The sequence below is a fragment of the Buteo buteo genome, chromosome 6 (genome assembly GCF_964188355.1).
Source record: "Buteo buteo chromosome 6, bButBut1.hap1.1, whole genome shotgun sequence".
NCBI classification, from domain to species: Eukaryota; Metazoa; Chordata; class Aves; order Accipitriformes; family Accipitridae; genus Buteo; species Buteo buteo.
In genome coordinates, this window is record NC_134176.1 from 6,553,290 (window position 1) to 6,565,409 (window position 12,120).

Consider the following 12,120-nt stretch of genomic DNA (forward strand, 5'->3'; position numbering starts at 1 on the left):
CCGACCCACCCCCTCGCACCGCCCCCGGCCCCGCCCACCACCCGCCTCGCACCGCCCTCCGGCTCCGACCCACCCCCTCGCACCGCCCCCCGGCCCCGCACACCCCCCCCTCGCGCCGCCCTCCGGCCCCGCCCACCCCCTCGCGCCCCAGAGCCGCGGCGCTGTGGGACGCTTCCGCCCAGCTCGACGCCTGCGCGGGCCGGGCGCTGAGGGGCGGTTTTGGCGGGTTGCGCTCAGCCCTTTCTCTGAGGGGCGGCCTCGGAGGCTTTCTGAAGCGTCCGGAGCCCTCTGAGAAGAGCTCTGAGGTGGCGGGGGCCCACCTCTGTGGGCGTCGCCATCCCTCGCTGCCTGCCCCCTGTCATAGAGTCTTAGCATCGTTTAGGCTGGAAGAGACCTTCAGGATCGTCGAGTCCAACCCCCAAGCGTGCCCGCTACACCGTGTCCTGAAGTACCCCGTCCGCGCGCTTTTTGAATACCTCCAGGGATGGGGACTCAGCCGCTTCCCTGGGCAGCCGATGTTTGACGACCCTCTCAGTCAAAAAATGTTTCCGGATATCTGACCTCAATCTCCCTTGCCGCAGCTTGAGGCCATTTCCTCCCGTCCCATCTCCAGCCCCCTGACAGAAGAGACCAGCACCCACAAACATACATCCCCTGAACACAGGAGGCCTTTCGCACCCCCCCCGTTGACCCCGACAATGCCTTGACCCCAACAGGAACGGATTCTCCTCTCTCTTGGGGTCCGCACCCCCAGCCCGATGGGCTGCTCGGGACGTTATCGATTGATCGTCCCCAGGTCCGTCAGCCAGAAACACTCCCGATCCCCAGAAACCCCTAGCTGCATCACCCCTGAAGAGCATCGAATGTACCCCCATTGAAGAAACTCCCCCACACCCTTGATGAGGGTGGGCATATCCGCAGCAGACGAGAGGTCAGTAAACCACTTCTCTGAACAAAAGCTGCGTCCATGAGTCTCCATGAGATGAGCATGCTGGGTTACTATTTCGAAAGCTTAAGCATTCTAATTGCGAAGGGAGTTTCAGTCATGGGTTTCTCTAGGTTTGCTTTATTAACAGCTCCGAGTTGGGCCACCACCGCAGTGAATGGCACGCTCCCAAAAGCTTCCAAACCTTACATACCCTTTTGCCACCCATTGTCCCAGTCCAAAGTGCCTGTAATCTTCCAGCCGATTTTCTGTTCTCATATCGTTACCACTCATCATCTTATCTCATCCACGCTCCCTTCTCATGTCTCGGTTCTTCTGAGATTGGTAGTCATAGGCAGAAGGTCTCCGGTCACCATCATCTTCTTACACTCCAAAGGGACCTATGAATTTCTAAAGACACTACTCAGGTTATGTCATTAATTTATCTTGCTCTAAAGTTAATCACTTACTCCCACCTCTTAGGTCTAAGAGGCATGATCCTTCCTCTCTTGATTCAGCTTGGCTGGATTTTAAGCCAGCCATGAAGAGGGAGTCTCCTAGAACAATTAAGCAGCTCATAGCTATTGTTTTGTAAGCACCTGCATTCTATTAATCATATCTAAAACAATTTCTAATCATTAGTTATATGTCTAATATGAATAGTCTTAAAACAATGAGGCTTAAGGCCTAGTTCCTTTTACACCAATGTTGGCTGTGTAGTATTCATTTCCCCTGACATCATTGAACCGCTGGTTCACTAATGTTCTTGGAGTTCTAGACAATTTTCATCGAAGAACAAACAAACATGTTGATTTTAAAATGTTTCATTAGATTGTCTGAGCCTCAGTGACATAAGACGTGAAGGAATGGCTCAAAGCTGCGTCAAGGGCAGTTCCGATTGGATATTAGGAAGAAGTTCTTCAGCGAGAGGGTGGCAAACAGCGGAACAAGCCCCTGCCCGGAAAGGGTCACGGCCCCAAGCCCGATGCTATTCAAGAAGCCTTTGCACATAGTCTCATCCTAGGATACATACTTGAGGTTGCCTCGTGCGGAGCCAGGGGTTGGACTCGGTGACCCTCGGGGGTCCCTTCCAACTCAGGACGTTCCGTGATCGATTGTGAGATTGCCGTCGGCAGGCAGACGGCAAGCGATCCGAAATAAAGCAGCACGCAAGCTCCCGTGAAGAAAACGAACTCGAGCCCAGCCTTCACCGCTCCACCAGGGCAGCCGGGAGTCGCTGAGCCGGGGTGAGGCCGAAGGCCGGGGCTGGCCGGCGGGCGTGCCTGTGATGCGCTCCGGCACCTGTGACATCGGAGGGGCCGAGTCACAATGGGGGGGGGGGGGTATGAAAGGCACCCGCCGGCAGCACTGCGCCAGTACAGCCTGGGTGAGCGGTGAGTGCGCAGGCGGGGGGAGGCTGGGCCGGACGAGGGCCGGGGCGGAAAGGCGGGCCCCCGGGGGGGTGGGTTCTCAGCCTGCACCGAGGGCCCAGCCGCTGGCGGGAGCACCTCGGGCAGGGCACGGTGCCGCCGCCACCGGGGCTGGGCGCAGGCCTTGCTGCCTCCCAGCTGCCTCGCCCCCTCTCCTACCTGCCCCCAGCTCCCTGCGGATCCCGGCCCTGCTCCCCACGACACCAGCTCCCTCCCTCCCAGCCCCACTGAACCCCTTCTCTCCCTCCTCCTGCAGGCCATGGCTGTGATACAATTCTTCGCCAAGGTTGTGCAAAGCATCTTCCGGAATGCTCTGCAGGAGCTGGAGCAGAGCGGCTTTTCCTGGGGAGCCCTGCTCTTTGCTGCCTTGGAGCAGTGGCAGTCCTGGGCCATCGGTGGAGTCCTGCTCCTGCTCTTCGGGCTCTGCTGGTGGCTCAGGAAAAGGAGCTGTCAGCCAGCCAGCAGCAGAAAGGAGGCCAGCTGCAGGAAGAAGGCGGCTAAGGAGGAGCAAAAAGTAAAATCCAGTGTTGCAGTGGATGTGGGCAGAATTTCGGTCAAGCGCTTCCTGCCAGAATCACTCGAGATGGTGGATAAGATGGTGGATGAACTTCTCCATATATGCCAAACGCTTTCCAGGAATAGTTTTATGCCGCAAATGAACCCAGCTGTTTTCAGAAGCACCTTAGGAGGTTGGTGTCTCTGTAAGGATGATGCCTACAACCTGCTCGTGCCCCTGAAGCCCCCCCATGGGCACTCCTTCCACCTGGAGTTGGGCACCACCGGGGAGAGGCCAGCGAGGAACTGCAGGGTCCGCGTGGAGCTGGAGTGCACACGCAGGAGGGAGCGGCTGGTGGACCGTAGGAGGAAAAATCAGAGTCCCAGCCTCCTAGGCACCCTCTGCACCGGCCGCTACCTAGACATGGAGAATACCACCGACTGGTTCGAAACCTTGGTAAAATCAGCCTTGCTGCTTTTGCCTCAGTCGAGACACTACCACTTAACTGTGCTGCCCTCCAGGCGCTCCTGCAAGCTTCAGCTGACGAACGCTTCCAATAGTCCCCTGCTGATTGAGATGACATTTGTGGTGCAGCAAGATGGCTTGGACACCTTGCTGAGCATCGAGTAGGCAGAGGCCAGTGTTACCAGCAGCAGGACGTGGCCAGAGAGTCCATTCCCTCCGGGAGATCCACCGCGCGCAAAGCTGTCAATAAATCTCTTGTTTGGACAAAGGCTGTGTCCGTGAGTGTCCGTGCGTCTCTGGGTCGGGGAATGCAGGCATAGGGTGCCGACAGCTCAGCTGCCATGGCATCGGGGAGCATCTTGCAGAAGAGCTGGTGCAGTGGGCTCTGGTCTCAGTGATTCACTGGGCTTTGGCTTCCCAGGTGCTGCGCGTTAATGCCAGCAGGCAGCTTGGCATCACAGCAGAGTAGGGAGTACCTGAGCTGGAAGATGACTCAGCTGCTGCAGGAGCTGGAGCAGGGAACCCAGGAGCAGAGCGGCTTTGCCTGGGGAGCCCTGCTCTTTGCTGCCTTGCAGCAGTGGCAGTCCTGGGCCATCGGTGGAGTCCTGCTCCTGCTCTTTGGGCTCTGCTGGTGGCTCAGGAAAAGGAGCTCTCAGGCAGCAGCAGCAGCAGCAAGGAGGCCAGCTTCCGGAAGAAGGCGGCTAAGGAGGAGCAAGAAGTAAAATCCAGTGTTGCAGTGGATGTGGGCAGAATTTCGGTCAAGCGCCTCCTGGACCTGCCAGAATTGTTGATGATGGTGGATGAGACGGCAGATGAACTTCTCCGTATGTGCCGAAAGCTTTCCAGGAATAGTTTTATGCCGCGACTAAAGCCAGCTGTCGGTGTGAGAAGCGCCTCAGAAGGTTGGAGTCTGTGAGGATGATGCTGTCTACCACCTGCTCGTGCCCCTGAAGCCCCTCCGTGGGCACGCCTTCCACCTGGAGTTGGGCAACAGGAGGGAGAGGCCAGCGAGGAACTCCAGGCTCCGCGTGGAGCTGGAGTGCACCTACACGAGGGAGCGGCTGGTGGAGGACATGCTGTGCTTCCTGCACCACCCCAAGGAGAAGCTGAGGAAAAATCAGGGGCCCAGCCTCCTAGGCACCCTCTGCATCGGCCCCTACCTAGACATGGAGAAAACCACCCGCTGGTTCCAGGTCTTGGTAAAAGCAGCCTGGCAGGTTTTGCCTCAGTGGAGACACCACCGCTTAACCGTGCTGCCCTCCAGGCGCTCCTGCAAGCTCCGGCTGACAAACGCTTCCAATAGTCCCCTGCTGATTGAGATGATATTTGAGGTGCAGCAAGATGGCTTGGACACCTTGCTGAGCATCGAGTAGGCAGAGGCCAGTGTTACCAGCAGCAGGACGTGGCCAGAGAGCTGGGCATGGCAGAGGTGCAGTTCTTCAGGCACAGGGCCAGGCCTGAAGTCACTCCCCGGGGAGCTGGTGCTGCGGAACTGAGCACGCTGGACACGGAGAACACGCTCCTCAATTGGCAGTGGCAATCGCTGCCCCAGCTTTCCTACACAGCAAAAGCACACGCTGCGGAGTGGGACCCGATGCAGCCGAAGGGGCCATTGCAAGGAGCCTTGCGACAGAGATGCCTGTTACCACGGGGACAGCGACCGCCCTCCCTCTCTGAGAGAGGCCATTCCCTCCGGGAGATCCACCATGCGCAAAGATGTCCTCTTGAGGACAATGCTGTCTACCACCTGCTTGTGTCCCTGCATTCTCTCCTTGGGCACGCCTTCCACCTTGCTATAGTCACCATGGAGGAGATGTGGGTGAGAGAATCCTGCATCTGCATGGAGCTGGAGCGAACCTGCACGAGGGAGTGTCTGGTGGAGAACATGCTGTGCTTCCTCCACCACCCTGAAGACACACTGAGTAAATACCTGTATCACCCCCCTACCAGGTTATGGTGCTGCCCTCCTCCCACTGCTGCAAACTCTGGCTAGCTGACACCTTCAGGAGGCCTGTTTTCATAATGCTGACATCTGGCAGGGAGAAAGGCAACTCAGACATCTTCCTAATCATTTGGTAGGCTGAGGCTGGCTTTACTGGCTTTTGCTTTCTCTCTGATAGGACTGTGTCTTTCAAGTAGCATTTGGTCATCTCATGATATCGTATTCATCCTTCATGAGTCCTTAGGATTTTAAGCCATATCTTTGGGGTTTAGATTGTCTTTAGCAGGAAACGTACCACTTAGCGTAGCTAGAGCAAGCATGTGGGAGCTGTCTGCCTCCTTCTGTCTGGATATTTATCACACACCCATTTTGGCAATATTTAGGTGCATCGTATTCATATGGTGTTTCATTTTCCCCCTCTTTATGGCAGAGGCCAATAAACATCACAGCCTCTGGCACCCCTCCTTCCCACGGCATATGCCAAGGCATCTTTGATACTCCCTCTGTTTTAACTCTTGAAATTAGTTTCTGCCCCCAAAGAGGAAAACTGCACTATGCTGGGTAGGAGACCTTTTTTGAACCTGAGGGCTTGTGAGAGACTGAAGGAGTTAACGTCTCAAACTTTGTGGTGGGGCAAGTTCTGCGTAAGGACGGACCCTGCCTAACGACGAACCCTGCGCAGCAAGGAACCGCAGGTGAAAAGAAGCGATCGGCCCAGATCAGCAACAGGAGGGGGAGGCCGTGCCGGCGGGTGCACAGCTCCCTGTTCTGACAAGGCTGTTCTGATGTGCTGAGCAGGGCAGCTCACCACACGGCCAAAGGCCACACGACGCTCACGCCTGCAGGGAAGACGTTACTCCCCAGAGGACCCCCGAGCCCAACGACCCACTTCCCGAAAGTTCTGAAAGCACAAACTGCACAGGACACCTAATTAGCCTAACGAGTTCGAGTGCCCGCCCGAAGGAGGGGCAAGGAGATGATAAAACGACAGAAACGGGAGCCCCACGCGCGCCCCTACTGGAACTGGGCCGCGAGGCTGACTGGGCCGGCGGCGGGCCCAGGGCCGGCGAAATCGTTCTCTTTCCCTTCCCTCCGTCTCTCTCTCCTCGTATAACCCCTACACCTCATCCCTTTCAGACATGGAACCGCTGACCAAGCCTGGGGCTAGGAGCGGATGCAGCCGCCCCCGGGCTCTTCTCTGAGGAGGAGTTTAGAAGGCAAGGGGGGGCCGCTCCGCGCCCCTGCCTCAGCGGGAGGGCTCTCCTTCTTCCCCGAGCTGGCGTCGGCGGTTGCCGGGGGTTACAGGGGTGGCTGAGGTGGTTTCGCGCCAATTCCCTCTGTGAGAAAGCCCGCCACCTGCTGTTAACGCCTCCCCAGTTCAGGCTGCTTCTGCCGCGAAGAACCCGTTGAACTGATCGTTTGGTGTCCTTTCACCTCAGTTTAGCCCGAGGGAATTCCGAACTCACCACGACCCCCCCCCAGGTCTGTCCAGCCCGGGTCGTGACAGGGCTTTCAAGGTACACTCCAGATGGGTCTGCGTGTGGGAGGAAAGAACTGCTCCGCTGCCAAGTGGCCGTCCATATTACAGACGGAGGGTGTCTCTGGAAAACGCAGCTGCTCTCAGTGGCAGCTCCCACAAATGTTGCTGCAAACCTGCTCACCATCTTGTTGCCGGAGGGACGATCCCAGTCAGCCGGTAGAGCTCCTCTGGGCTTTCTGGGTTGGTGTAGATTTTTCTTAGCGTTTGAGTGGACTGGAAGGAACTGCTGTGTTTTGGGAGGGGGATATTGATGGATATAAAGGAAAACAATTCATAGAATCCTAGAACACCAGGTCGGGAGGGAGCTCAAGGACCATCCGGTTAAAGCTTTCTTGGCAAAAGCAAGGTTTAGACAAGGTGGCCCAGCACCCTGTCCAGCCAAACCTTAAAAGTATCTTAATCTTCAATGTTGGGGAACCCACCACTTCCCTAGGGAGATTATTCCAATGGCTGATCGTTCTCATTGTGAAAAATTTTCCTTTTCTGTCCAATCAAAGTCTCCCCAGGATTAACTTGTACCCATTACCCCTCATCTTTTCCATGTGACTCCTTGGAAAAAGGGAGTCTCCATCTTCTTTTTAGCCACCCTTTAAGTCCTAGAACATGGTGATAAGGTCTCCCCTAAGCCTTCTTTTCTCAAGGCTAGACAAACCCAGTCTTGCCTCATATGGCAGGCTTGTTTCCCCTGGCAGAGTTGCTTTTCCTTTGATTAAGTCCCCAGAAGAGATTTGATTTTTCACAGTCCTAATTCTCATGGTAATTCTCACACATCTTGCCTACGCTTGCAGCCTTGGCCACCCATACCTGTCACCGGGTGACTGCATCACGCTGTCAGGGACGAGGTTCATAGGCACTGCCCTGAGGTCCCAGTCCTCCAGATACGTTGAATCGCCACCCTTGCACTCGAGGAGTTGACTGAGCTCTCAGCACTGACATGGGCAATTTGTTCTTCCTCTGGTCTCTCCACGTGAGCTCTGGGGGAAAAGCAGCCTCTCTCCTTCGGTGTCTGAGCGCACTGTACGTATTCCAGCTGGGCTGGCTTCTAGCTGTGGTAGCACCCCACAGGGGTGAGTCTCTGCCCAGTGGGCTCCCTGGCACATCCCCGTGTATCGCTACCACTCCCCACAGCGCGACCTTGTGTGCCAGCATCCCTCAGCACATCCCCTTGCCCAGGCACTGCTTCACCCACCAGAGGACAGAAAGCGCGCTGAAATGGCTGGCCATCAGCCCTCCTTAAAGATGCTGGTCTTTGGCTGGGGCACCCTGCTCACTACATGCAGTGAGGCTCGAGCAGTATCACAAGTCTTGCCCAGGAATCAAGTCCTACCTGATTCCTGCCCGGCTGGGGAAAGCAGGCACTGCACTCGCAGGGCTTCACCTTTAACAAAGCAGCCAGACTTTGTGCGTAACTACCAGGGCAATAGCTCAGTCAAACAGAGGTCTTGTTTCACAATGTCAAGTAGGGTTAATACATTACGAGGCTCATTGGCTTGATAACATAGATGGAGGGAAGGAAACAGCATCTCATCTTGTTGCTTGATAGACAAGGAGGAAAGTCCTGGTGTCTGGGATGGACAGGATGTGAAAGTCTCCCCGGTCTCTGTTCTCATAGCTCTCTTTGGGATATTTGTTATATTGTTGCACTATGTGCCTTAATACAGCAATACTGAGAGCATATTTCCATACATTCTGTATGGGATGTCTAAATATTTTGATGGTTTTAATATTTTCTACCAGCTGTGGAAACTGGTCTGCTGCTAGGTGACTGTAAAAGTGAGATTTGGTAAATAATTATTAGAAATCTTATACTAGCACTATGATTGAAACCACAGACAAAAGCATAGCCAGCAATTAACTAGTAGAGGTAGTTACTTGTAAGTTTTGCAGTTCTTTGCTCTTATGACTAGATGTTCCTGTCCGCTAGATGAGAACAATGCTGAAACTGACCACATGTGATTGAAGTTGCGTTAAGCTTCAAGATCAAAGAACAAGGACAAGAATAAAGACTTCAAGGACAGCCAGCAAGAACTTCAAATGGGTCGGTGGTCGTAAAAGCAGCCCTTCGACTCAAATGGATCCTTCATTGCGCATGATCGGATGTAGGCAGTACTATGAGAATCAGTTGCAATTATTTTTTATGTAAGTGTATACTAATCTGATTAATGTGCAATTAGTTATTCTGTATAACCTGTTTGTGCTAAAGCTGTGGTATGCACGCTAGGTGGAACTATCCCCCGTGCATCCAGCGCTGCAATAAAGAACGCCTGCTTTCTAAAACTCCAAAACGAGTCTTGGAGAGTTTCTTCGACCGGCTTTTCGGTATCAGTGTGTCTGGTAAGGCAGTTGTTAATGAATAATTTTTGTTCCTAAGCTAGGACAGACCCATGACACAATTATGGGACCTGGGAAAGAGAAGCAATGCAGACTTCTTGCACCTGCATTATTTTACCCAGTCCATTGCAGGGAAACCCACGTAGTGTGATCCGGTGGTAATGGAGGGCAGGGAGCATTTCCTGCCCATGACACGACGTGTTGGGACAGGGTTTTCTTATGCCGAGTCCTGCTCTTGCTCCTTCCCACTCCCATCGTACCCACAGTTCAGCCTTTTTCTTTTTCTACGTATGGTGTTAGCTATCTTGCTGCATCCTTATGCGTTCTGTGTCCTTAGGCAGATTATAGCCTGAAGTTAATTCCAGCTTAATGGAAAATGTTGTCAGTTGCCATGGAAATGCCTTACCATGTGATTGTGGTTGTACTTCCTGTTGTGCTTAGGGCTAAAACTGGTAGATGACCCTCATTTTTACACTTTCTTACATTTCTCCTAGAAATATCTGTTACTCGTAACTGTGCTCAGAACACTCAGTCTTCTAACACGGGTCATTGTTTTTCTGATGCTGTGATCTTATGCCAGATTATTAAACACTTATGCTAAAGCTTTCTTCAGCAGAGATCCTGAGACTTCCTGGTTTCGTATTTAAGATCTGCAAGCCCAATTCCTGCGGACAGCTGTCAAGGAAATGGGTGGGTTTCCATGAGTGAAGAAGATGCCGAAGCTGGTCACTTGCCTTTGCTAGCTGGCTGATACTGAGATAAGAGCTCTAGTATGCAGGACGTAAGGGCTGCTGTGCCAGGCAGCCCGGCATGGAAAACTGCCCAAGTGCTGGGTGACTCCTGGCCACAGTGGTGGCAACTGTAAACAGCACCTGCTTTTGCTCAGTGATATATCTGCCGTCACTAACAGCTCATTTGGAGACCTGTGCTGGCTCTTTCTTTTGTTCATCATATACATTAGGGCTTCAAGTAATGCGGTTTTGTACAAGCTTATCTATGCTGTTGTCATCGTCAATGAAAAGACTTCCCCCACCATCAACAGTGTCCCCTCCAACAATCTTTGGACAATGCTTTCATTACTGGTAGCTCCACCTGAAGGCCTCCAGAACAATGGAAACACCTGCACTATAAGGTCTTCCACCCGCACAACAAGGTCACCAAGGCCATTTGATCCTCACTCTCACAGAGTAACATAGAGAATTTGGGTTGGAAGAGACCTCTGGAGGTCTTTAGTCTCACCCCCTAATTAAAGCAGGGCTAACACCAAAGTTAGGACATGTCCCTCAGGGTCTTGTCCAGCTGAACTTCTAATGTTGCCAAAGAAGGAGATTCCCCACCCTCTCTGGCTGCTTCTTCCAGGGCTTATCTGCTCTCATGGCATGCTTCCCTTGGTGCAATGTGTGACACATTCTTTCATTGTGCACCTCTGAGAAAAGGCAGGCTTTGGGTAGTGGAAGACAGCAATTAGATCTCCCTCAGCCTTCCTTCTTGGGGAGATGTGGTGCCGGACATTCGTGGTGTGGTGCAGTGTATGGGTGTCATCCTGGTACCTGTTGACAGAGCTGCAGCATCAGCCTGTTGCCGAGCCAGGGCACCCACCTCTTGAAACAAACGGTCCCCAGAGCAGCTTCTCCACACAGACAGGACAGTATAGCCTATGGGATCCTCTCTAGACATCGTGCTGTCCTCAACCGCCCCTGCACCTAGGCACACCTCTTGGGATGCTTACTCGGGGCCAGTGGCATGGCCCGCAGGCTCATGTGCAACTGCGACCTGGCTATTACTCAATGAACAGCGCCAGGCACGGATGAATCTATGTCCTGTCTGAAGCACTTCTTCTATTGCGAGCTTTTCTTACAGTTGTGAGCTTGCAACATGAGCATCCCTCGTGCCTACAGACTCTTTTAAGGTCCTTTAAAGGTCCTCACAGTTGCACAGAAAACCAGACAACAACCTTCCTTCTTATGCAGCCTGCTCCTGACAGCCCTCCTTCCTTGGCATCTTGGGACTCCCAGGAACTAGCCCTGGACTGTACTAATTCCCTTCTTCAGAGGAATCGTGTCTCTGTAGCATGAGAGCCCAGGGACTCAGGGAAAGGTGCCAACTGGCAGCAAGCTTCCAGTGCTGCCCAGCAGGTCCTACAGCATGCTCTTGGGCAAGAGACAGCTGCTGGCTGGGGTACTGCTGGGACCCAGGGGCTGTACAGTGGATGTTCAGTTGTGCCTGAACACAACTGGGATGGGGATCCTGCAGCATCTGGCTATCTGTGCCACTTATCCTCTGGGAGTCAGAAAACAAACTGCTCAAGAACAGTTTTTAATAATGCAGGTGTGGCCAGAGTTGTCAGTGGCTCGGGATTTTTACAGAATACAGAAAAGAGAAAGTTCAACCCAGGATACCCCTCTCCAAGAAGAGCCTTCATAAGGGCGAGCAACTCTGAGGAAGTGACAGGAAGTTGCCAAAGAGCCTGGAAAACCTGGAGCCGCTTGGAATGGAAACCAGTTAACATGATGAAAACGCTTTAGCCTAGGTCACCGGCAAACCTGACTTTGTGGTAACAATCCGTTGGGATGCAGAGGGCTAAGCAGATTGCATCGTCTTCCTGGCCTCAGTCAGTGCTTGTACTTCTTCTTTGTCCCCCACATTCTGAGCCTTGTCCTTGGTCAAAAGAACTTTGCGAGATGAACCTGCTTTCATTGGTTCAAAAGCTCAAAGGTACACAAGAGGGAAAAAAAGGAGCAAGAAACGAGCAACATGTTCAAGAGGAGAGATCAGCAAACTGTCTTTCACTCTAGCTCAGAGCTTGCTCTTTGAAGCTGGGGGGATGCAAAGCACTAAACTGGAATACCATGGATGTATTCAAATGCAAAAATTCACGTGGAAGGTCTTACGCAAATAACATGTTTCTCTTCTTGCCTTCATATACCAAAGCCATAATGTACTTTACCTCTTTGAACCAGCAAAGATGCAACGTAAACACAGTCTTATGGC

The 12,120-nt window shown here is 53.3% G+C and overlaps 2 protein-coding genes and 1 pseudogene across 2 annotated transcripts in view; 2 read left to right on the plus strand and 1 right to left on the minus strand.

The window, feature by feature from the left end:
- Positions 1-1,122: 1,122 nt before the first annotated feature.
- The window catches only part of LOC142031834 (inositol 1,4,5-trisphosphate receptor-interacting protein-like 1), a 51,582-nt gene continuing 40,584 nt past the window's right edge, over positions 1,123-12,120 (minus strand). Inside the window, exon 2 of the transcript XR_012650620.1 lies at positions 1,123-1,336. The gene's annotated coding sequence lies outside the window, so the exon portion shown is untranslated. The remainder of the gene's footprint in view (positions 1,337-12,120) is intronic.
- LOC142032353 (uncharacterized) lies at positions 2,255-3,765 on the plus strand. The gene is given in 4 exon segments (XM_075030992.1): positions 2,255-2,312; positions 2,400-2,470; positions 2,472-2,565; positions 2,568-3,765. Coding segments are annotated over 4 exon segments (1,137 nt in total). The 3' UTR covers positions 3,482-3,765.
- LOC142032354 (inositol 1,4,5-trisphosphate receptor-interacting protein-like 1) lies at positions 3,751-4,723 on the plus strand (annotated as a pseudogene).